The 24,977-nt window shown below is 47.6% G+C and overlaps 1 protein-coding gene across 5 annotated transcripts in view; it reads right to left on the reverse strand.

The window, feature by feature from the left end:
* LOC147894276 (uncharacterized) overlaps positions 1–23,961 on the reverse strand; it is a 71,833-nt gene extending 47,872 nt beyond the window's left edge. For 4 of the 5 annotated variants that reach the window (XR_015542141.1, XR_015542143.1, XR_015542142.1 and 1 more), the window contains exon 1: positions 23,361–23,961. Coding sequence is in view for 2 of the 5 variants with exons in the window: in XM_087385254.1 (XP_087241380.1) it covers positions 23,361–23,612 (252 nt within the window). In the remaining 3 variants the exon portion in view is untranslated. The remainder of the gene's footprint in view (positions 1–23,360) is intronic. The other variant, XM_087385255.1, reaches the window with a different exon arrangement.
* Positions 23,962–24,977: the final 1,016 nt, after the last annotated feature.

Below are 24,977 nucleotides of genomic sequence, written 5' to 3' on the forward strand. Positions count from 1 at the left end.
ATCCCATGATACTTGAAGACATGCTGCAAAAACAATCTGGCCATTTGATCTGCTGTAATTTTCTTTCTTACTGGCACAAAGTGGGCTTGTTTGCTAAACCTGCAAATTATTGTCCACAATCCATCATGTCCAGTAGGAGTACGTGGAAGATCAAACACAAAATCCATAGCTATGCTTTGCCATGGTCTATCAGGAATTGGCAAAGGGTGTAACAACCCAGGTGCCTTCTGCCTGTCAAACTTTACTTTCTGACAAACCATGCATGTTCTCACATATTCTTCCACATCTTTCCTCAAAGATGGCCAATAAAAGTATTGCTCCACTGCTGTAATTGTTGCTGTAATTCCCCTATGTCCTGCATATGGAGGAGCATGACTTTCCATTATGACTTTCTGTCGCATCTGATCAGTGACACAAAGTCGTCCATGCATCAAAATGAAACCCTCTTTCAACATATAGTGATCATGCCTTTGACCATCAGAAAGCTGATCATAAATAGTTGAAAAATCAGCATCATTAACATACTGATCTTTCATCACATCTAACACATTGTTGTAAGCAATGCTCACTGCTGAAACACTGGGTTTCTTGGAGACTGCTTCAGGCTGTGGTTTCCTGGAAAGTGCATCAGCCACGACATTTTTGTTACCCGGCACATGTACAATTTGAAAATGAAACATTGAGAGGAAGTTAGCCCATCTCATGTGCTTTTCAGATAATTTTCTCTGCGTGAGAAAATATCTAAGTGATTGATGATCTGTCTGCACATAAAAATCAGCTCCAAGAAGGTAATGTTTCCATGTGGTCAAAGCATGTATCACTGCTAACATTTCCTTCTCATATATCTGCAAGTACAATTCAGCATCTTTGAGAACTCTACTCTCATATGCAACCACTCTGCCATCCTGCATCAAAGTGCCTCCTATGCTGTTTCCACATGCATCACAAGTTACAGCAAAGGGTTTTGCAAGATCTGGCAAGATAATAACGGGTTCAGAACACAATTTTTGCTTCAGCTCTTCAAAAGCTGCATTTTCCTTTGGTCCCCACCGAAACGGTACAGCTTTCTTTTGTAAAGCATGCAAGGGAGAAGCAATTTCTGCAAAGTACTTTATAAACCTCCGATAGTATGAACACAACCCAAGAAAGCTTCTGACTTCATGCAGATTTTTCAAAATTGGCCAACTCCTTATGGCCTCAACTTTTGCAGGATCCATCTTGACTCCATCCTTTGACACTATATGACCGAGAAAATGAATCTCATGCATAAAGAATTCACTTTTCTTGGTGTTTATTAATAGCTTGTGTCTTTTCAACTCTTGAAACACAATAGTGAGGTGTTTCCTGTGCTCCTGCTCATTTTTAGAGAACACAATGATGTCATCAAAGAAAGTGCCCACAAACTTTCTGTGTGCTCTAAAAATTCTGTCCATCATTCTATTGAAAGTGGCAGGTGCATTAGTCAAACCAAAAGGCATCACAAGGAACTCATATAAGCCAAATGAAGTGCGGAAGGCAGTCTTGTAGACATCTTCAGGCCGTATCCTTATCTGATGGTATCCACTTTTAAGGTCAATACGACTGAACATTGAAGAACCTTCCAACCGATCCAATATATCATCAATGCGTGGAATTGGAAAACGGTTCTTAATTGTGACTTTATTCAAAGCCCTATAATCAATACACATTCTCCAACTGCCATCCTTCTTTTGCACAAGCAACACAGGGGAACAGTAAGGAGAATTACTTGGCTGTATTAATTCCTTTTCCAAGAGTTCCTTCACTTGTGACATTATCTCTTCCTGTTGTGCCTTACTGACACGATAGGGAGGTATATTAGGCGGTGAGCTTCCTGGAATTATATCAATTTGATGATCCTCGGGCCTCTTGGGAGGTAATTCTTGAGGAAGTGCATCTGAGAAACAATCTTGAAAATCTGAAATAAAAGCAGCCCTTTCTCTATCTAAAGCAGAAAGAGTAGAGCCTTCTTGAAGTGGTTGGCTGTCCTCTTTGACAAAAATCAAGTACGCTGAAATATGACGCTTTATTACATTGGAAATACAAGAAGCTGAAACTATAGGGATGGACTCCCCTTTCAACTTTACATCAAGTACATGATTTTTGCCTCTATGAGTTAAAGAAATCTTCTTGTTTCTCATCTGCACATCAGCCCCCACCCTGTACATCCAAGGCATCCCAAGCAAAGCATCACACTCTGGCAAAGGCATAATGTAGAAGTCCTCTGCATCCTGATATCCCTGGATATGCATCCTCAACTTGCCAATGATAGGAGTGACAGGTGTGTTGAGTTCAGGGTTGGCCATATCACACATGTCGGATGGCCCCATTTCCTCAGGCTCGATGCCAAGCCTTCCTGCCATATCAGGAGTTATGAAATTTGCCTTTGCCCCAGAATCAAAGAAAAACAAACAATTCTGATTTCTGATTTTTCCCCATGCTCTGCACATCTCAGTCTTTTTCATTTCCTCTTCATCATGTGCATGTGGCAAACTCCCAATCACATCTGGAAGAAGTCCTGCAGAAGGTTTAGGCTTTTTGCCCTTCCGATCAGCCTGTTTATCACCATTCTTATCATCATCTGACCTGTCTCTTTTCTTGAATGGGCAATCATAAGAGCGGTGTCCCTCTTCTTTGCATATAAAACATTTGTTTTGCTCCATGAGTGACTTTTTCTCTTCATCAGATAACTTGGTACGGGGCTGTTTATTAGGCTGTCCACGCCTTTGACCAGCTTTGAATTGGGCTTTTCCTCCCTTTTGAAACGGTCGTTTGCCATAATTTTTATTTTCAGATTTGATGTCCTTATCCTGGTGTTTGGCAGCCCGTTTGTTGTCTTCTTTCTTGCTGTCCATAAAGCCCAAATTCTTCTCCTGCATCCATGCATATGCTGTCCTTGCATTCTCAATTAATTGAGTCATAGAACCCACCTTGGTTTTGATGCAATAATCACGTAGCTCACTAGGCAATCCACAACAGTACCTCTCTATTTGCTCTTTCAAAGAAACATGCCTGTAAGAGCTCAATGGCAGCAAAACATCCCAAAACCTCTGGGTGTAATCATCAAGATTCTTGCAAAGTTTGTATGACAAGTCATGCCAGTGTGAAAGTACTTCAACTTCAAAAGTTGGAGTAAGCCAAGTAGAAGAGAACACTTGCTTAAATTCCAGCCAAGTAGCAGGTGCATCTCCATGAAGCATAAGGTTAGTGTACCACTTAAGTGCATTGCCTTTCAAAAATGTGGCAACCTTCCTCATCTTGGATGCTTCTGTAAACAAACCCCCAAGAAATGCAGCATCAAACTGTTGAAGGAATGTGAGGGCTTTGTACCTGTCCTGTACTCCATTATATGTATCAAACTTGACATGAGAACCACCATCCTTAAATTCTTTATATACATTTGATATTGGCTGTCCCAAAGATGGCTGTATATTTGCAGCATTCCCTTCACTAGGGAGAGCCATGCTTGGCTGAACATTAGGCATGGGAGCATATGCTGTGGCTTGCATGCCTGGCTGCATTCCCACATTGTCATACATGGCTTGTTTTCTATGCCCAATTGGCGGTGAAATCAACATAGCATCAAAGATAGAATCTGTACCAAAATATTCAGGTTGCTGCCTCAAATATGGCTGAGGTGGTTGAGCCACATTTATGGACTGCACATTATTATTTTGAGGAGTAGAAATACCCAAACCAAGGCCTTGTGCTGGCTGCTCATACTGTTGCACTGGATGTACTTTTTGTACCTCTTTCTCAAGTGCTCTTTTGGGCGATTCCTCTCTCTTGGAAGTCACTTTCTGAGTCATTTTTGATGGTTGTCCCTCATGGGAAACTGATGCATGAGTGTGCGGTCCGCCATGAGAAGCTGATGCATGTGTGTACTCACTCTTTCCGTGCTTGTGCTTTCTTGATTTCTTCTTCTTCTTGGCATTTGTTTGCACAATCTGAGCCAAATTTTGAGTCAGCTGAGTCAAAGCAGTCACTGCACTTGCAAGCTGTGCATTCAACATAGTAGCATCATCTGACTCACTGCTAGAACTAGTATCACCGTTGAGCTCAGTTGTAGATTCATGTGTGGCCTGCTCAAAAGGCATTTGTTGTGCTTCCTGCAGCTGTATACTAGCTGGATCATTAAGGCTTTCCTGCCTTCTCCTTTGAGGAGTTGTGGAGCTCTCTTGCTCATGGGTACTCACCATGTTTATGGTTGTAATATTCAGCTGTCAAAAAGTGCAGCAAAGATATCCTTCCACCAAACTACCGAGGCCCACCTCTTGAGAAAGAGTGTGTGGTATCCCGGCAATGGAACCAATGAAACCGGCCTCTAATCACTCAGAGGGCAGTGGAACTAAACCTTTAATCACTTCAGCACTTATTTACAGCTCACAAAGCATATATCACAACCATTAACCATTGCATGATCACCATTTGGCATTTACCCATTTGTTCACAAACAAAACCACTGAAAAAGGGATGGAGGCTAGAATGCCCCTGCTCAACAGACATGGACAAGTGCACCCGATTGGCCCCAAACACCGTGGCGCCCCTTTCGGTATTTCTTTATATTTCACAGTGAAATGATTACAAGTTGCATCTGGGAGACCTTCCCTGCAACTGAGCACGCAGCCCCAATTCACTAAGCCTTCGCAAGGCTTTCAAGCATATAACACCATCACATAAGTGCACTTAACCCGTAGGCTCAACCCAAAGGCATTCTCTTTTCCGAGTGCAATTCCATTGGCTGTCCAGATGCAATCACACTGCACCCCAGCTGCACTCTCCTTGAGTGGTTTCCAGATGGCATTCACAAAGCTTTTCAAAGCTCCGAAATAAAATCAGCAAAGTACCCAACCGAAGAATGACTCATGTAGCACTGCCTGGGCACCTGTGAGCCAAGAAAGAGGCGGCACACGAGGCCAACCAATAGCTTATGACAAAAAGAAATTGCAGTAGCAAAATCACAACTCACCAAGCCCTGAAGACTCGAACCAAGTCCTCAATCGCCAAGAGGACATAGTAGCCAATGCCCAATTGCATTCTCAGCCAAAGAGGAGTGCAAAGGCATGAAGAAAGAGCATTTACAAGAGCCGACCAGCAAGAATTCCACTGAAAAATGCGAAAAGAAACACTTCTGTCGCGAAGAAGTGGGAGTTCTTGGGCTCAAAAGAAGCGTGCTTCAGAGAGGAATGCATTGAGAAGGTTTTGGAGAAGTTTCATCGCCGGAAAGTCCTCCAAAACTGAGAAAAACCAGTCAACCAGCACGTCGGACCACTCGAAATTCAACAGAAAGCTGTAGCTTTGCAAGAGGAGAGGCCCAGGAGGCGGTAGAAGCAAAAAGGTCCAGAAAAAGCCACTTTTGCAAATTCGTCCAGCAAAAGAAGTGCTCAGCTCTGCCCGTTCTACCAAACGCACGGAGGGAAAAGCATATCACTACGAAGGGGAGGCAGAGGGGAAGCCATCGGGCCAAACGGAAGTCGAGGAATCCAAACGGGTGAGGAGTTATGAAGAAAAACGGAATTCAGCTGAAGGAGGCTGAAAAACCAGTCCAAAATCTCAACAAAGGGAGAAGATGAGAGAGAAAACCACACATGTGAAGTTTAGAAGGCCCAGGAAGGTCCAGGAATGGCAAAGGAGCATGTAGAAGGCACTAGAGCCACCTGGAACTCTAGGGGGGCCACTGAAGGTACATGGCCCTCTAGGGGGCCCATTAAAAATGCCACGTCATCATTTCCCAACAACCACTCTTTTAATTCCTTGGAATGCCTTTGGGCCTAGGGATTAATTACGCTTATGTGCTAGGCACCATGCCGCGTTTAATTACACATTATTAAGCCCACGCTTGGACTTTTAAAACCAAAGTTGTCACGGTCTTGTAGTACATTAAAGTACCTAGAATTTCACGCCCCCGTGACAGTATCTGGTCCCACTGGCCTCTGAGTGTGTGTATAATCTCACTCCAGATGTCGGTCATGACCTGGGCAGTCGAAAGAGAGGTGCCACCGAGGATCTGCGCGCAGCGCGAGATTCAGATGTGCCATCTAGCGATGCTGCTAATAATCTCCCAGACTGGTTGCCTCTCCTGAGATCCTGTGTCAGCCTCTGCCAAGTGCGGCGGAATGCCCTCAAGCGGCCCCCAAGTCCCCTGTGTGATAAGGAACGTGGGGTCCTGCGGGCCTGCCTCGAACAACTGATGAAAGCCAGGTGCGGTGCTGCACCAACAGAATGCGCCCAAGTGATCAAACCTAGCTCCGGTGCTGCGCGAGTAAGGATCCCGAAGGTCCACCTCCACACTTCCTGGGCGCGAGTGCAGCTCCACAGGCAGTGTTTTGGTGACTCCTCGTCCTCATGACAGATCTCACAACGCCCATCCTGACCAACCTGCCGCAACCAGCTCCCCACTGGAAGACCCTTGTGGGCGAGTAGCCAAAGGAAGTAGGAGATCTTCCGCGGCCGCCAGCTCTCCCACAAGGCCTTCCAGAAGGCCTGCAAAAATAGCCTAGAGATACCCTGAGCATACCAACTGGGCCACTGGGTGGGCGGGCGGCTCTGCATCCTCCCAAGAACTCTCCTGCCCAATGTCGTGCTGTAAGCGAAGAGAGAGGTCGGCCCCTGGCCTATCACAACCTCTGGCCATCTCCACTCTCCTGGGTCCCAATCAAGCTCTGACAAGGCCCGCCTCTCCCAAAGCCAGAGTCGCCATAACTGCAGCTGATCCTGCTCTATACTAGGATCGGTCTGCCAAACCTTCCCCACGAGGCCTACGACCCGAACCCTCTGCCATGGGAGGAGGGGGTCGATGAGCACATCCTCTCTCCTGAGTCGGCCGTCCCCCAAAACCGCGAAGAAGGAAACAGAGGTGTCGTCCATCCGACCTGCAACCACCAGTGGGATGCCACGGGGGGTGAACTGTCCCAACCAACGGTCATCACCAGGCATGAGGATCTGCATCTCGGGTGGAACCAACCAACCAACCGGCTGGAATCGCTCCGTCTATCTCTGTGTGTCTCGCCTGAGCTCCACGGGCACCTCCAGCTGCGGCTGCAACGGTCTCCAAGTGTCTGTACGTGTCCCTCCAAACTCGAAAGGACCGGGCTGGCCCCCGCATCCAACCGTCCCACATGATATGTGATCTCTCCCCCAGCTGAAGGCCCAAGGCATCTCTGACCTGATCGTTCCAAATGAGCGGTTGGCGGTCGATCTCCTCCTGACAGGACTGTGTGAGACTGAGGCGGAGCCGCCTCCAAACCATGAGAAGGCTACGAATGAGCGGGGAGTGGGGTGAGTGAGCGCCTCGTCTCATCTCTATAGGCAGACTCCCGTGTATATCTGCTGACTATTGGAAGATTCCGAGAAGTTTCCTAGTTCTGACCATAAGGTACCATTATAGTTCCAAATGGTGCAGGACAAGGTCTCGGATATCTGAGTCTCATAGACCCCGCTTCCCTATGTAGGGGAGGGGGCAGGTGCCCTACGGGGGCCTGTAAGAAGTCGTCCCTCTCGTACCACTGCCCACTTCCCCTCCTTCCGCGCCTGATCCCACTACTGCAACAAAGAGCGCCTCTCCTCAACCTGTAGAGGTGTGAGGTCCTTATCCATAGAAATCGCTGGCTGATCTCGAAGGACTGACCTACGTCGTAGAGCTAAAAGCGTAGAGCTAAAAGTCGTGCCTGAGACCGTATGATCAGGGGTTTCTCTCGGTTGGGATCTCTCCCCACCCGCCATGCCTTCTCTGGTTGAGGCTCTGGTTCATGTCGTGGTGTGTGTGTGTGTGTTCGATCCCGGATAAGCCTGTTAAGGCTTCTTGGCATTGTTGCTACGAAGTAAAAAACTCCTCTCTCTCTCGTGTATAAGCCATCCTTCCCCACCAAGTTTCGTAAAACCCGCGTGGGTCTTGGTGGTTGAGGCTCTGGTTCATGTCCTGGTGTGTGTGTGTGTTCAATCCTTGCGGATCGCTTCGGATAAGCCTGTTAAGGCTTCTTGGCATTGTTGCTACGCAGTAAAAAACTCCTCTCTCTCTCTCTCTCTCTCTCTCTCTCATGTGCTCAGCCACACCCAGGGTAGCGGCCACGAACACAGTCGCATCTACCATCGGTGTAGCCTCAGTGCGTGGGATTCCACGTACTCTGATGTTGAGAGCCTTACTGGCTCTTTGCTGTTGTTGCTCCATGAGGGTAGCCAAAACGGTTACCCTTGCGGGTTCCCGTTTGGCTAGGTCAACCCATCTGGAAGTCTACGCGATAGCAGATTGCATGCTCGCAATCTGTGCCGCGACCACTGGGGTACTCCATGGGACAGTGTGTATGGCTGTGACCTCCTATCGGAGCTGTATGATATCCTGTCTGAGTCCCTAAATAAGACCCGCTTGCTTCCGAATGGCCCTGTATGATGCGGCTCTGCTCCTGGTTGAAGCGGACCTGCTCCCGTACGAAGCGAATCAGTTCCATCTCACACTCACGAAAATAATGTATCTCCATGAGCAAGGTCTCACGGGCCTCTGGTGTATCGGCCTACCCATGTCCATGCTGAAACTGTGGTGACTGTGGCATGAACGTGTGGGACTGAGTTCGAAAACTGGACGGTGACTAGGTGAACTGGGTAAGGAACGGAGATGACAGTGGAACGGATGAGGCAGTCCCAACGGGGTGTGGGAGCGTGGGCTAACTAAGAGGGAGAGGGGAGAGTGAAGCGTAATGCGGAACAGTGTATGACACCTCCGAAGTAGGGGTCATAAGCGGTGCGAGGGCAGAAATGGGCTCAAGGGGGATCAAATGGCTCTGATACCATGTTGGAACACTGAAAGGAAAGAGTAGAGTTGACACAAAATCAGAGTACTTGCTTATAGAATGAAGAAGAAAGAGGTCCTTAAGTAGGCACCTCATACAAGGTCACTGACATCACTGATGACCTCAAAGCTCCACAATCATCTCCTCAATCTGCTCCTAGATTCTCTCAATCATCCTATGTGGCTTTTCCACCACCTAACTGTGCTTGTGGGCACCTAACTGTGCCTCTAGCACTCACACATAGAAACATAAGGTGTGCCTGAGGCATACACCTTGAGATATCCCAACATGAACGTAGGGAGCGTGAGCAGGCAAGCACGTAGCAGCAACTATGGCAAGCAGGAGTAGCTGGAGCAAGACGAAACGAGCTGGAGCAAGAGCTGGAACGAGCTGGAGAGGCGATGGAGAGGGAGTCCTTGACAGAGAAGTTGATGAATGGATGGAGCTACAACGGGATGGCTACGAACGGAACAATAGGAGAGGCATGGAGCGATAGGCTATGGCGATGGAGCGATAGGCTATGGCGATGGAGCAGGAGCGATAGGCTATGGCGATGGAGCAAGAGCAATAGGCTATGGCGATGGAGCGATAGGCTATGGCGATGGAGAGGATATGGTGCCGCTGGAATGAATATAGGTTTCTTATGATTTTCATGCACCTTCCAAGCTGGACAAAGAGTTTACGCAAGAGTCTTTCCAACGCCTATTGCAAGAAAGAAGGGATCAAAAGACAATTAACTAAAACACACACATCCAGAGCACAACCGACAAGGGTTACCACAGCCCTTGTCAGATGCAAAGCCATCGCCAGGAGGCCACAACAAACCGCATCCACAAAAACCACCATTGTTCTATCGTTGATCTCATACCAGCACAACCCCCCACCGGGTCCTTCATGATCTCCCCTTTGGCGGCCTCCACTCATATACATGTTGTATCTGACTAGACATGGCAGCGGATCTGATTTGATATTATGATGATGATGATCATGTTACGACTATGTAGTACTTAGAATTTAGCATGGGTGATGATGCTCATTTAGTAGCTCGACCCTTTCAGCTTATTGTATCAAGTTTCTCACATCATAGACCCATTAGTTTTCCGAGGACGACAATAAACTCTCTCTCTCTCTCTCTCTCTCTCTCGCTCTCTCTCTCTCTCTCTCTCTCTCTCTCTCGCGCGTGCGCCATACTCTAGCCAAGATTTATGGATCAATTTTAGAGCAGCCACACTGAGGCTCGGGGGCAACGGGCACTAGGGCAAGCAGGATTCCAGAGACAGCACTCTACCCTAGATCACATTTTCACTCTGAGGGCTATCATTGAGGAGGCAATGTCCAGACACCAAAAAGTCTACGCATGCTTTGTAGACTTTTGGAAGGCTTTTGACACTGTCCCCACAATCCCGCATGATCAGGAGACTATAGGAGCTACACATTCCAGAGACACTGATATGGTGAGTGATGAGCCCATATGAGTCAGTCAGAGGCAGAGTTCGTGCTCCAGGTGGTCTATCGGATTGGGTCGAGAGTACGATCGGAGTGAAGCAAGGCTGCCCCCTCTCACCGACCCTCTTTGGGCTTTACATTACCTTCATAGACCGCCTAGGAGGCGAAGGATCACTACTAGCCGATCTCATGATACAAATATTGCTATCCGCCGATGACATAGTCCTTATCTCATCCTCAGCAGAGGGACTGCAGAGACATTTGGAGGCCCTAGAGGTGTTCTGCACAGAGAGAGACCTGACAATCAACCTTGGGAAGACCAAGGTTATGGTCTTCAACACCTCACATGCTTTGCTCTGTCGACTACGGTTAACCAAGATGTGCCAACTTCGGTTGGAGAGACTTGACTATAGTTAAGGCGCCTCGACCCTTGGTCAAAGCCTCTTAATTATAATCAAGAGTGTTGACTCCGGTCAACTAGAGAATAAATATATATTTTTATATTTGTTATGTGTGCACATGTGTTCAGTGGGGACGCCCACCGTGACTAGAATTAGTCCACAATGTGTTATTTGCGTGCAAAGCGCTAACAATTAATGGGTACCGTGGTGGTGCGCTTTAATTAATTGTTGCAGGTACTAGGAAGAGTGATTTTCCTAAGCACAATGGAGCCTAACAAAGAGTCTAGGAGGCGGTTCGTGTTGTCAAGAGTAGCAGCGGAAGATGTAAGCAAACTGAAGCTACAGAATCACACAGAGAATACTAGAGACAACAAGATGTGCCACAAACAGATCTGCTGTAACTTAGCCCATAAACCAGGGCAGCAACTGTAATACAAGGAGTCCTGAACAGGATGAGAAACAGGAGCTGCAGAAGGGGCTGAACTGGAGCAGAGGATCTGGGCACAAGGAGGCTGGAGCCTGAGAGCACGGAGGCTGGAGGAGCCTGGAACGAGGAGCCTGGATGAGCCTGGAGCGAGGAGGCAGAAGCCTGAGGCGAGGAGGCTGGAGCCTGGAGCAAGAAGGCTGGAGGGGCCTGCAGCGAGGAGGCAGGAGGAGCCTGGAGCAAGAAGGCTGGAGGGGCCTGCAACGAGGAGGCAGGAGGAGCCTGGAGCGAGGAGGCTGGAGGAGCTGCACCAGAAGATCTGCAGAGGGAGCGTGGGCAGCCAACAGAACAGCTGAAGGGAGGCTCCGGTGAAGATGGCCAGGAGCAGGCTGAAGACAAGAGCCTTGAGGAGCTGCTGGAAGAAGTGCACAAATGAGGAAGGGGGGAAGACCCTTTTATAGGGAAGGCCAGGAGGGTCGGCCAGATTGCCTAGACCGACCAGCCTGGTCGGTCAGCCAGCTGGGCCTACCCCCTCTGGCCCCCCTTGCTGCGTGGGAGCTGGTCGGCCAGCCACCCCTGGAGATGCCTATTCTCAACACCCCCTCTCAGCTCCAGGGTGTGGCACAAGACCCAGAGAGCTGGTATGACGTTGGAGAAGGGGAGGAGAAACAGGTTTGGTAAATATGTCGGCGACGTTGTCGGAAGTGGTGCTGAATAGGAGCACAATGGTACCGTCAAGAACCTTCTCTCGCGTGTAGTGGTACTGAATTTCAATGTGTTTTGTCCGAGCATGGAAAACCGGATTGCGAGCAAGGGCAATACAGCTTTGATTGTCACAAAAAATGTGGTAGGAGCGGGTTGCTGAAAACCACAATCGAGAAGAAGGCGCCGAAGCCACACAGCCTCACAAGTGGCACTACACATAGCCCGATACTCAGCCTCGGTGGAAGATAGGGCGACCGTGGGTTGGCGTTTACTGGACCAGGAGATAGCCGCAGAGCCAAAGAAGAAAACATAGCCCGTGGTAGAGCGGCGAGAATCGGGGTCGCCAGCCCAATCGGAGTCACTCCAACCTCGGAGAGTGAGCGGGGAAGAAGAGGAACCACCGGCAGTATATAAGAGCCCGAAAGTAGAGGTCCCCTGAAGATGGCGGAGGAGACGTTGAGCAGCTTGCCAATGAGAAAGCGGAGGGGTTTGCATGAAGGTACTGAGGGTGCCGACAGAAAAGCCGAGATCCAGTCGAGTGTTAAGTAGCCAGAGAAGAGAAACCGGTAGATGGGAACCTGTACGAGAGAGTAAATGGAGAAGAGGATGTCTGTCCCCCTCTGAAACTGCGACGATGTTATCCGTCCAGGTGTCATAGTTAGTACCATCAAACTTCTGAGTTTCGGAGAAGTGGGGAAGGATTGGGATCTGTATCTGGGTGTGGAAATCCATACTTTTTAGACAGGACTCATGATTTCTTGAGTGGCTGAAGCCCCCCCCATGTGTTTCAATACCAAACAGAGAACAATCGAACCCAAAGATCAAGAGCCAATAAGTTCTACCAGAAACCCCTGAATAAAGTCGTACGGGTGAAGACGGGAGCCGACCCGATGCGCGATGAAGGAAGGGGGGGAGAGGCTCTTGATGAAGCAGTAGGCTGCTATTGATAGTCCGGGTACTGGGAACAAAATTTCAAAATAAATTCACAAAAGATCCGACTGGTGCCTGGCAATTCACAAAAGATCCGACTGGTGCCTGGCTTCGGGACAGGAACAAAATTTCAAAATAAATTCACAAAAGATCCGGGCAATTCACAAAAGATCCGACTAGTGCCTGGCTTCGGGACAGGATGGATGCCGACCAAAAATTGGTGCACAAGAGGTACTGCCGACCAACCAGACATGTGCCTAGGAAGATGCCGACCAGCAAACTAGGAGCCTGCAGTGATGCCAACCAGAGGGAGAAGTGACCAAGGTGCTGATCTCGGGCAGGAGAAACATAGGCTGCCGACCAGCAGAAAATCACCCAGGTGTTGGTGGAAGCTTCAGTAAACAAGAGGATGGGGAGCACCTAGTGCTCTGATACCATGTCAAGAGTAGCAGCGGAAGATGTAAGCAAACTGAAGCTATAGAATCACACAGAGAATACTAGAGACAACAAGATGTGCCACAAATAGATCTGCTGTAACTTAGCCCATAAACCAAGGCAGCAACTGTAATACAAGGAGTCCTGAACAGGATGAGAAACAGGAGCTGCAGAAGGGGCTGAACTGGAGCAGAGGATCTGGGCACAAGGAGGCTGGAGCCTGAGAGCACGGAGGCTGGAGGAGCCTGGAACGAGGAGCCTGGATGAGCCTGGAGCGAGGAGGCAGAAGCCTGAGGCGAGGAGGCTGGAGCCTGGAGCAAGAAGGCTGGAGGGGCCTGCAGCGAGGAGGCAGGAGGAGCCTGGAGCAAGAAGGCTGGAGGGGCCTGCAACGAGGAGGCAGGAGGAGCCTGGAGCGAGGAGGCTGGAGGAACTGCACCAGAAGATCTGCAGAGGGAGCGTGGGCAGCCAACAGAACAGCTGAAGGGAGGCTCCGGTGAAGATGGCCAGGAGCAAGCTGAAGACAAGAGCCTTGAGGAGCTGCTGGAAGAAGTGCACAAATGAGGAAGGGGGGAAGACCCTTTTATAGGGAAGGCCAGGAGGGTCGGCCAGATTGCCTAGACCGACCAGCCTGGTCGGTCAGCCAACTGGGCCGACCAGCTGGTCGGCCAAAGCCGGGCTGGTCGGCCAGCCTACCCCCTCTGGCCCCCCTTGCTACGTGGGAGCTGGTCGGCCAGCCACCCCTGGAGATGCCTATTCTCAACACGTGTGACCAAGTGCTTCGAAGACTCCAGAGTTTCCCTTAGTGGCATGTAATTAGGAAAGTAATGTAGAAAATTGACAAGTGGCTTGTTGCCAAGAAAGAGAGCCTAAGAGCTCATGTAATGATTCATTCACGTTTGGATGTTTTTTTAGAGGAACAACTTCCACATTGAACTCTTGTACTCAGTTTTCTCTCAAGTAATAAAACCTTCGGGGGGGTCCAGCCCGACGATTGTCATGGGCCCTAGTGTATCTGTTGAGAGAGGGAGAGAGGGAGAGCAAATGAGAGTATTTTGCTGTCTTTCATGAGTAAGATTACATTGGTATCAGAGCCTAGGCTCATAGCCTTTTAAGGCTGTGACAATTTTAGCAAAGGGAAAGAAAGCAGAGACCCACCGTGACCACGTAAAGCATCGTGCAATGTATAGCCTGTTGGCAAATGCAAAGCGTGGTGATTAAATGTTTGCAGACGAAAAGCTTAGGCGGTGAGTGATTGGGTGTATGTAACAGTCCGTGAAGGTAACAAAGCGTGGTCACGAGGCGTTTGCAGGCGACGCGAGCGTCCTTTCCGAGAACTGGCTCTGGCATTGGGAGATCACGGGGAGCTAAAGAGCCATCATACATTCTAGGCTTGGTGCGGTATCAAAGACAGACGGAACTAGAGCATCAGATCGGTGCTAGGCACGCCAAAAACCAAGCGGAACCATCGACGGACAACGCAAGCTCCATAAAGCTTCTGCTATACGGCACGTTGTGATGCGAAAGCTCCTGCAGCTGGAACTCGTCCAGGCATGAATTGACGGAGAATAGATGGGCCAACTACGTTGAGCGCTGACAGGATTTCCAAGTTCCGTCGTCGATTCCTTGCGCAGGCACTAGGTGTTGCAGAAGAAAACACGGCGCTGGCGCGACGCCGACTAACCAGCCAAGGTCTCAAACCTTAGGCTGATGTGGCAGACCTGACACGTGGCAGGGGTAGTCTTCACAAGTTAGCAAACACATGGCACACAGGTGACGTGGCGGCCACACATGCTAGCTGACTTGGCAGACACGTGTGGATGCTGATGTGGCAGTGGGAGCTAATGCTGACATGGCAGCACATGCAGGGAGGGTGATGACATGGCAGGACACGTGGCAGCCAGGTGGCAGACCTGGGTCAGAGCAACCCCTGTCAAGATTAACTACAGTTAGTCAACCATGGTTTTGTTGACCTTGATTAAAGGTCCAGCCAATTTGATCTAACCAGACCAATCTGGTTAAGGGAACTAAATCCCACTCACTTAGACTCTGGTTAGAGTCTAGTCCAGTTGACTAGACTGGTCCAGCTAACCACAATCTCAGTCTGGTTCAGTTAGCCAGATTCCAGTCTGGTTCAACTACTTCAGAATCTAGTTAATCTAGTTAGAGGTCTAGTTACAGACCAACCAGACCAGAACCAGTCAGTCTGGTTAGAGTAACCAGTAGTTACCCATCTGGTTACTGTCCCCAAAAAAAAAAAAGAGACAGTTGCAGAGACTGTTTCTGCTAGCAGTTTTCACCTATTTGAGAGAGTATTTACTGTCAGAAAAAGCAGAAAAAGAAATATGCATGCCTTTGAGTAATGAAAAAGGGGAAAAACAGATGCTTTTTGAAGTCATTTGCAGCAGCCAGAAAAGGGGCACACAGCTTTGAGTTTATGCCTTGAGTTGACAGCCCGGCACTGGCATAAGTTGTGAATGCAAGACACCTCTTGTTGAGGTAATTTTCTCTCTGAAAAGCAAAGACTGCTTACAATAGTTGCATACACAGTGTGTGTAAGAAACTTGCAGATCCCAGACGAGTTGTAAGAAAATGGCTCAATCACCTATCTAGAGGGATTCACAAGATAGGGATGCACATCCAAGACAGAGAAGTGTGCAGCAAAATCAGCAAGAATTTGAGCAGATGGTACGCACTGGTATGCAAGAGATGGATAATCTCAAAAAGGATCCAAAAGCTCAGCATTTGTTTCAAGCAGAAACTATGCCTAATGCAGCTTATGATGTGCCAATGCTAGAGGCACACTCTCGTGTACAGCCAAAGAGAGAGATCTCATAGGGGACGGTCTCATAACAGGAAGAAATCGAGGCATTATCACCGATCTCCCAGTCCTTCACCGTCTACCTCAAGCTCGACTTCTGTGTCTTCTTCTTTATCAGATAAACCATCCAGGAAAAGAAGGAAAAACAAGAAGTCTACGAAGAGAGTCTTCCATAGAAACCAAGGAATTCAAAGAGGGAGGTAAATCTGTCAAGTTTATGACCTACAATGGACAATATGGTCATACAGACAAAGCATTGCAGTTCATCAGGCAATTTGATGCTGCATTCGATACAGAAAAGTTTTCAAAATCCTCCAAGTTAAGAATGGTCAGTTTGCACTTGACAGCGACAACTAGTGCATGGTGGAGTGCACAGACCACACATGGGTCAGCCCCAAAGAGGTGGAAGGACTTCAAGAAAGCCTTCTATCAGCAGTTTATGCCTAAACAGTTTAGAGATCATGTTCTTCAAGATTGGGACAGTTTGCATGTGGATGCAAGAGATACAGTGGATGTGTACAACCAAAAGTTTTGGGATGCTTATTTGCAGGTTGCACCTTTCAAAAAGATCTCCAAAGGAACCCAAATGAGAAAGTACAGAGCAGGTCTCAGTCCAAGAATTCAAGTAGTAGTGAATGCTTTGGGGGCAAAGAACATTCAAGACCTTATGCATTCAGCTTCAATAGCTAGGCTTGTGCCGTTACAAGATCCATCTACAGTACTATCCTTGCATGCACGACGTGCTGAAAGGAAGAAAACTGATTTTTCAAAATCAGAAAAGAAAGAGTATCCCAAGGTTGAAAAGAAAGGGTTTCAGCCTCCGAAGCCGAGGGGTACTCAATTTTCAAAGACATATAAAGGCAAATCCCCATTCACTCCTGAACAAATAGCTGCGTTTCACAGAGATGGGAAATGCTTAAAGTGTGGCAAAGAGGGGCATGTGGCTACCCAGTGCTCAGAAAAGCCTTCAACTTTGAAGGGAAAAGAGGCAGAGAAGCCACCGGGACCGCAAAAGCCAATGGCAGGAGGAATTTCTGAGATACTGGGTCATGTTTCAAAACCAGAAGAACGAGAATTGCTGCTATCATGGGGCAAAGTCAGAGACCAGCAAGCGCAGATTTTATTTGATCCAGGGGCTACTGATAATTTCATATCAGAGGACCTAGCCCTAAGACTGGGAATAAAGACGGAGGAGCTGGGCAGGGCTTTGGATGCCGATCAGATGTTCTGTGGGAATCCTGTGCCAGTCACTCCCTTGATAGGGAAGCTCCATCTTCATGTACAGAGTTATGTGGATCAAGAAGACTTCTTCATTTCTCCACTGAAACATCATGATGTAGTCTTGGGTATGCCTTGGTTTCATCGCAAGGCAGTGAAGTTGACTCTTCCTGAAAGAGTGCTGGAGTTTGTACATAGGGGCAAAGTACATCGTGTGGTTGCTAGGAATAGAGGGGAAACTATTCCCATTGTATCAAATAGTTCTGTTGGAAAAGAAATAAAGTCTACAGTTTCAGCTTACATGATTTTTGTAAAAGAGAGAGATGTGGAAATGCATGCTGAAATAAGTGAGGCAGATCAGAATAAATTTCAGTTTCTTGAAAATTTTAAAGATTGCTTTTCTGACGCTTTGCCAGGGGAGCTACCCCATGAGAGACCTGAGGATCATGGCATAGAACTCATTCCTGGCAACGAGCCACCCAATAGGCTCCCATACAAAGTTAGTGCAACTCAGCGAGAAGAGATTATGACTCAGGTGTAGGACTTGTTGTCCAAGGGGTTGATTCAGCCCAGTTCTTCTCCTTTTTGTTCCCCTGTACTGCTAGTACAGAAGAAAGATGGTTCATTCCGTATGTGCATTGATTACCGCGCACTTAACAAAATGACCATCAAGAATAGATTCCCTATTCCGCGCATTGATGATGTGCTGGATCAGTTAAATGGAGCTTCAATTTTCAGCAGGATAGACTTAAAGAGTGGCTATCACCAAGTGAGGATACAGCCTCAAGATGTGCACAAGACAACGTTCCGCACTACTTTTGGGTTGTATGAATATCTGGTGATGCCTTTTGGACAAATGCCCCAACTACTTTCAATAGGATGATGGATCGTATCTTCCGACCCTACAGACAGTTCACTGGTACCTTCTTCGATGACATAATTGTCTTTTCTAAATCCGAAGAAGAGCACAAGGAACATCTTGCTATAGTGTTTCAAGAGCTGAGAAATCATCAGCTCTATGCAAACAGCAAGAAAAGTGAATTCTTCCTCGAAGAAATCCATTACTTGGGGCATATAATATCCAAAGATGGGATACGGATGGATCCAGCAAAGATTCGTGCCATTCACGAATGGCCAGAGCTGAAAACTGTCCATGAAGTTTCAAGTTTCCTAGGCCTGTGTTCTTACTACAGAAGATTTATCAAGCATTTTGCGGATATAGCCGCTCCGCTCCACGATCTTACTAAGAAAAATGCAGCTTTTAGATGGCGAATCCCTCAAAAGACAGCCTTCACCACACTCAAAGAGAAGCTGACCACAGAGCCAATCTTAATAGTTCCAAATTTGTATCAGCCATTTAATGTGGATTGTGATGCTTGTGGGGAATGTGTTGGGGCTGCATTGCATCAGAATGGTCATGTAGTGGCCTATGAGAGCAGGAGACTCCGGGATGCAGAGAGATATCTGGGAATCTATGAGAAAGAGTTATTGGCTGTAATCCATGCCATCCATACATGGAAGCATTATCTTTTGGGTGCATATTTTACAATTAAAACAGATCACCAAAGTCTAAGATACTTTTTGACTCAGACAAAGCTTTCCGAGAAGCATATGAAATGGGCAAATATGCTGTTGATGTATCATTTTCAGATTGTCCATACCCCAAGAATTCGGAACAGAGTGGCAGAGGCCTTGTCCCGAAGACCCCAAGTCAACAATGTGACTATTGCTTATCATCAAGACCTGGAAGGCATGAGGGAGCAATATGCTAATGATGCAGATTTTGGTGAGATTTTACAGCAAATGCAAGAGGGGCAGTCCACCAATCACTATTCCCTGAAAGATGGGTATCTAATGAAATATGACTGCCTATGCGTCACCCAGGAAATGAGGAAAAAAATTTTGGAGGAATGCCATGCACCTCCTTATGCTGGACATAGAGGAATTACAGCAACAACTCTAGCACTAGAGAGGTATTTCTTTTGGCCAGGGATGCGGAAAGATATACATCAGTTTGTTACTGAATGCCTTACGTGTCAGAAAGTGAAGTATGATAGACAGAAGGCACTTGGCCTACTTATGCCTCTTCCCGTGCCTCAAGCACCGTGGGAAAGTATTACAATGGACTTCATTTTTTATTTGCCAAGATCAAAGTCAGGGAATGATGGGATTTGGACTATCATTGATAGATTCAGCAAGCAAGCTCATTTCATTCCGGTTCGCAAAACCATAAAGGCAGATCATATGGCTAAGCTTTTCATGGCACGGATCCTTTTTTTTTTTTTTTGGGCAAAAAGAGACTTCTATTAAGTATTAAAGAAAAACCGTTAGAGCAAGCTCCATACGGGATACAACATGCAATGCACGAAAAGCTCAAGAGCCAAAAAGAAAGGATTGAGGCTGATGGTGCCATCTCAATCCGGTAGAAACCTCCGAGAAAAAGGGAGAACCTCTCCAAACTCGAAGAAATATAGTCCTTCTAGAAGAGGCTGCCCATGAAGGGCCCTGCATGCTAGCCCATATGGCTATCAAAGTGTGAACCGTGTCAGACCAAATACCCGTGAAAACCTGTAATGGGTGTATTTGGGTGCCATCCAAGGCCTCTGTACATCTAGCTCTCCAAATATGCCAAGAGGAAATGCTAGCCAAAATCTCCCAAGAGGTGTCCACTGAAACATGAGAAGCTCTGAAGGGAGTAAGTGGTACATCCTGTAGAGAGCAGGGCTCTATCACCTGCCGGCGGACCGAGAGTGCCCAAGAAGAAGGCTCACCCTCATAAAACACCTGGGGCCCGGTAAGAGATAACCATGCGACCGAGCCCCAAGTCATGAAGAAAGGGGAAGTGTGAAAGATACTGAGTATCCGAGCAACCCCTTTCCAAACAGTCCTCGCCTAACAGCAGTCCCAAAGGCAATGTCGCACTGACTCCTCTGCAGAATGGCATCGAGGACAAGTGCGATCAGCCCCAAATCGTGATCTCCACAGGTTCACTACAATCCCTCCATGAATAAAAAGCCAAAAGAAAAGAGTGATCTTTCTATTTTTGAGGGATTTCCAAAGCCTCCTCCAGAAATTTCTACACAAGTCTGCGGTGATGAAGAAGCTTTTCCAATGGGGGGCTCTGGAGGGAATCCAACCCCTACTGTTCAGCTGAGACCTCCTGGCATTACATGGCACAGATCTTTAAGCACCATGGTTTGCCTAAATCCATTGTCGGTGATCGAGATCCCAGAATGACCAGTCTATTCTGGAGAGCTTTATTTGATAATATGGAGACGAATCTGAATTTTTCTTCTTCTTTTCATTCCTAGACAGATGGTCAAAGTGAAGTAGCAAATTCTACAGCATTGGATATGCTGAAATGCTACGTGGGTGACCAAGGTTCAGACTGGGAAAAGTACCTACCATTGGTAGAGTTTGCTTACAATAATACAGTACACAGCTCTACAAGGAAAGCCCCCTTTGAGGTCATTTATGGGAAGGTGATTCTGCCACCTATTCTGAGGACCAAGGATGAGTGGATGAGCTAGAGGAAGTCCTTCAGCTAGAGCAGATTGTGTACCATACTGTACGCAAAGGCCCTCAAGGCAAGGAGTTATACAAGTATCTTGTAAAATTCAAGAACTATACTGCATTAGATGCCAAGTGGATGGATGAAGACATGTTGTCCGATCATCCACAGCTTTTGGATGTTTACAAGGAAGCTTTTCAGTTGAGGTCAACTGAACAGAAGCCGAGGGGATGTCATCACAATGCAAATATCCTAAGTCAAAGTACAGTTGACCATTTATGTGATCATAATTAAAGAGTTTTCCAAGTTCTTTTAATGGTTAGAGAATTGACTACGGTCAAAGATACTTGACTCTGGTCAAGTAAACCTGACTTCGGTCGGGGAGACTTGGTTTCTTACCAAGAATTAACTGCGGTTAACCAGAGAACCACAGAGTTGACTACGGTCAGAGAGTGTTGACTTCCGTCAATGAGACTTGGCATGCGCCAAGAGGGTTAACTACAGTTAACCAAGATGTGCCAACTTCGGTTGGAGAGTTGTGCCAACTTCGGTTGGAGAGTTGTGCCAACTTCAGTTGGAGAGACTTGACTATAGTTAAGGCGCCTCGACCCTTGGTCAAAGCCTCTTAATTATAATCAAGAGTGTTGACTCCCGTCAACCAGAGAATAAATATATATTTTTATATTTATTATGTGTGCCCATGTGTTCAATGGGGACGCCCACCGTGACTAGAATTAGTCCACAATGTGTTATTTGCATGCTAAGCGCTAACAATTAATGGGTACCATGGTGGTGCGCTTTAATTAATTGTTGCAGGTACTAGGAAGAGTGATTTTCCTAAGCACAATGGAGCCTAACAAGAGTCTAGGAGGCGGTTCGTGTGACCAAGTGCTTCGAAGACTCCAGAGTTTCCCTTAGTGACATGTAATTAGGAAAGTAACGTAGAAAATTGACAAGTGGCTTGTTGCCAAGAAAGAGAGCCTAAGAGCTCATGTAATGATTCATTTTTTTTTTAGATAAACAGCTTCCACGCTGAACTCTTGTACTCAGTTTTCTCTCAAGTAATAAAACCTTCGGGGAGGTCCAGCCCGACGATTGTCCTAGGCCCTAGTGTATTTGTTGAGAGAGGGAGAGAGGGAGAGCAAATGAGAGTATTTTGCTGTCTTTCACGAGTAAGATTACACACACGAGCGAGGTGCTCTAACCTAATTGGAGAGAGAGTGCTTCCAAGCATACTTTTAGGATCCACCGACAAAGTGTTGGCTCTTCGCTACGCTAGTGCGACTGACTGCCATGTATGCAGCACCCTTTTGGGGATGTGACCTACCAATAGCAAAGTGGAGGAGATTCGAGCAGCTACAGGTGACCATAGGATCTAGGATGATTCAGAGCAAGCCCTCAGTCCCGCATGAGATAGTACAGGCAGAGTTCGCCATGACACCACTACAGATTGATGGCATCTTCCAAACAGTGACATTCATTCACAGAGTCTAGGACTTAACCCAGTGGAGACTACCGAGGCTGGCTCTGGAGTCATCCAGACAACTAGCTGAGAGCGGAGCAGACACATGGTATGCACGTATATCCACCTAGTTTGCCAAACACAAGATTTAGATGGACAAGCTCTCTCCCTTTCAGTACAATATGGATGCAACCCCTGAGTTGATCCCACGAGATGAGCTTAACCGTATCATACGGTTAGACCTCCTCCAACTCCACACATCTCGGGCTTGCGGGGGAGATCAGGAGCTCCCCACCAAGACCCAGTTCTACCGTGATCATTTCCTGAGAGTCTCAAAGAAAGGATTCATCATCAGACCCCAGTATCTAAAGGATAGAGGAGTCTCACACACACTGTGCATCGACATTGGGCAAATGCGGGTTTCATCCCATCAGCTGAGGATTGAGACAAGGAGAGCAGCACGTATGCCCAAAGAGCAGCGGATCTGCATGCTATGCACACTAGGAGAGATTGAGATAGAGGAGCACTTTCTCTGTTTCTGCCCAACCTACTACGAGATTAGAGGGCAATACCACTGTCTCTATCAGGAGGGGAGTGGGTTCGGCCCACCATCGCCACTTCTATGATCAGGTCTACATTAGGCTTTATTACTTGAGATGCACTGACACATGGAGACCCTGCTACGACAGATCAGGGAGCAACAGGAGGGGACCAAACCACAGGATACAGAGGCTGACCAGACACGCGGCATGCCTATTCCATATGGAAGGTTTGGCATACCCATGCAGGTGTGTAATTTCATTTCTTTCATGCTCAAACGATTCACCAACCATATTTACCATTTTTGACGTAGCTATTAAGGGCTTACCTAGACGAATCACTCCATAATGCATTGCTGACCTTTTTTTCTAATAACATCCTGATTTTCCTGATAGACAAGCCACGACATTCGGGTTTATCTAACATTCATTCTAACTACTTTGCGCGAAAAGACCTTTAAAAGAGCGGTGGAGCATGCGATCGTCAGGCCCCCTTCTTTTCTTGCGAATTGATGGCAAACCGTCACAGAAGACGATGAATAGTTTATTGCAGATGCAGCTGAGGAGGACAGATTATCAAAACGAAGACGATTGAATTTTCGACATACCAAACCAGCTCTTGGTGAAAAGATGTGTACTCAGAAACGTAATGATAAAAAGAGAGATAGACCTGCCTGCCAGCTCCAGTTATGAGAGCAGTCTTGCCCAGCAACTTTCCAGGGCCATAGTGTGAGTGTAAACCTGCCATGTAGTCGCCTGTGCCACTCCCTGGATGTTGGCCTCCACCTGAGGATGCACCAGAAGAGCTGAAAGGCGATATAGAACCGCACTTTAAGAGAGGGTTCGAGAGGAAGCAACGGAAAGAATGAGACCATATGCCGCCTACGGCTGCTGCCGCTGATCCCCTCCTTCCTCCTCTCATGCTTGGAGCGAGCTTTTTCGCTCACGATGCTAAGCTTTCGGACTTCATTCTATTGCGCAAAAATGCTGCTTCTGGTAGTTCCACAATCCTTTTCTGTTGCACGGATTGCCCCTCTAAAGCTCGCTAATTGACAGCTACAAACCTGGCTACATCCTCAGCTTTTTGGTGAACAAAAGAGCATTTGGTCTCCTGAGGTTATCGCTGGATGATCCAATTCAAATGGCAAACTGTGTAAGTGCAATAATTGCCGTCGAAACAGGGCAATGCAGCTCACGGCAACCTAAATTACTGCTCGAAAGCCTGATGAAGGATCGAATGGCTAGGAGTTGACCTAGCACCACCTGTTCCATCTGTTCCACGTAGCCCAAGCTCCAAATGCGCCACTAGGAACATCTGTTTCCACGTAGCCCAAGCTCCAAGTGCTCCACCTGTTCCATCTGTTTCCACGTAGCCCAAGCTCCAAATGCGCCACCTGTTGGCGCATTTGGACAAGGATTGCGTGACAGGTGGTGCATTTGGACAAGGAATGCGCCACGCACATGCGTGCGCCACCTGTTCCATCTGTTTCCACATAGTCCAAGCTCCAAGTGCGCCACCTGTTCCATCTGTCCCTCGTACCTTCACCAACGCAGACTCAATCAAGTGCTCTCCGAACCTACGAGGTGGTTGCCCATACACGGCTCTCTGACCCAAGTTGCCTGGCATCGCTACCGTGCAGCTACCCGCGAGTTATGTGCTGGTTCCCGGAACTCCGAGTGTGCTGGTGGCTACCCGGCTCTTGCCTAGTGTCTACTGGTACCGAGGGACAGATGGAACAGGTAGCGCACTTGGAGCTTGGACTATGTGGAAATAGATGGAACAGGTGGTGCACGCACGTGCGTAGCGCATTTGGAGCTTCGACTACATGGAAACAGATGGAACAGGTGGTGCTAAGTCAACTCCTAAGGTTGACTCATGTGGCATTTGGGTGACTCCGTCGGTCCCCCCCATGTGAAGTGGTCGTCACAGCATCATGTCCTTGTAGAAATTGGATCCACTGAAGTTTTGTGGACTCGTTTTGCCAACACAACTGCCCGACACCCACGCTCAGCACCTCCCTATGTGGAAACAGGCCCTCAGAGTTACAAAGTCTCAAAAGGCTTGTACCTTGCCTTCCGAAAAACAGAACAATGACCACCTCTGAGTTACAAGTTTGTACCTTGCCCGAGAACAATGACCTTTCTGCCTTTGCCTTATCCAAATGAACTTGCCATGTCCTCCATAAATTCAATGCTTGGTTATCTTTATCCAACCCTAAGACATCACTTAAAAGCCTTCCTTCTGCCATCACCTGACTTTGCCTTATCCAAAGATCACTCACATGAA

Source organism: Dipteris shenzhenensis, chromosome 14 (assembly GCF_047967505.1).
Source record: "Dipteris shenzhenensis isolate YYH24624 ecotype China chromosome 14, Dip_SZ_1.0, whole genome shotgun sequence".
Classification (NCBI taxonomy): Eukaryota; Viridiplantae; Streptophyta; class Polypodiopsida; order Gleicheniales; family Dipteridaceae; genus Dipteris; species Dipteris shenzhenensis.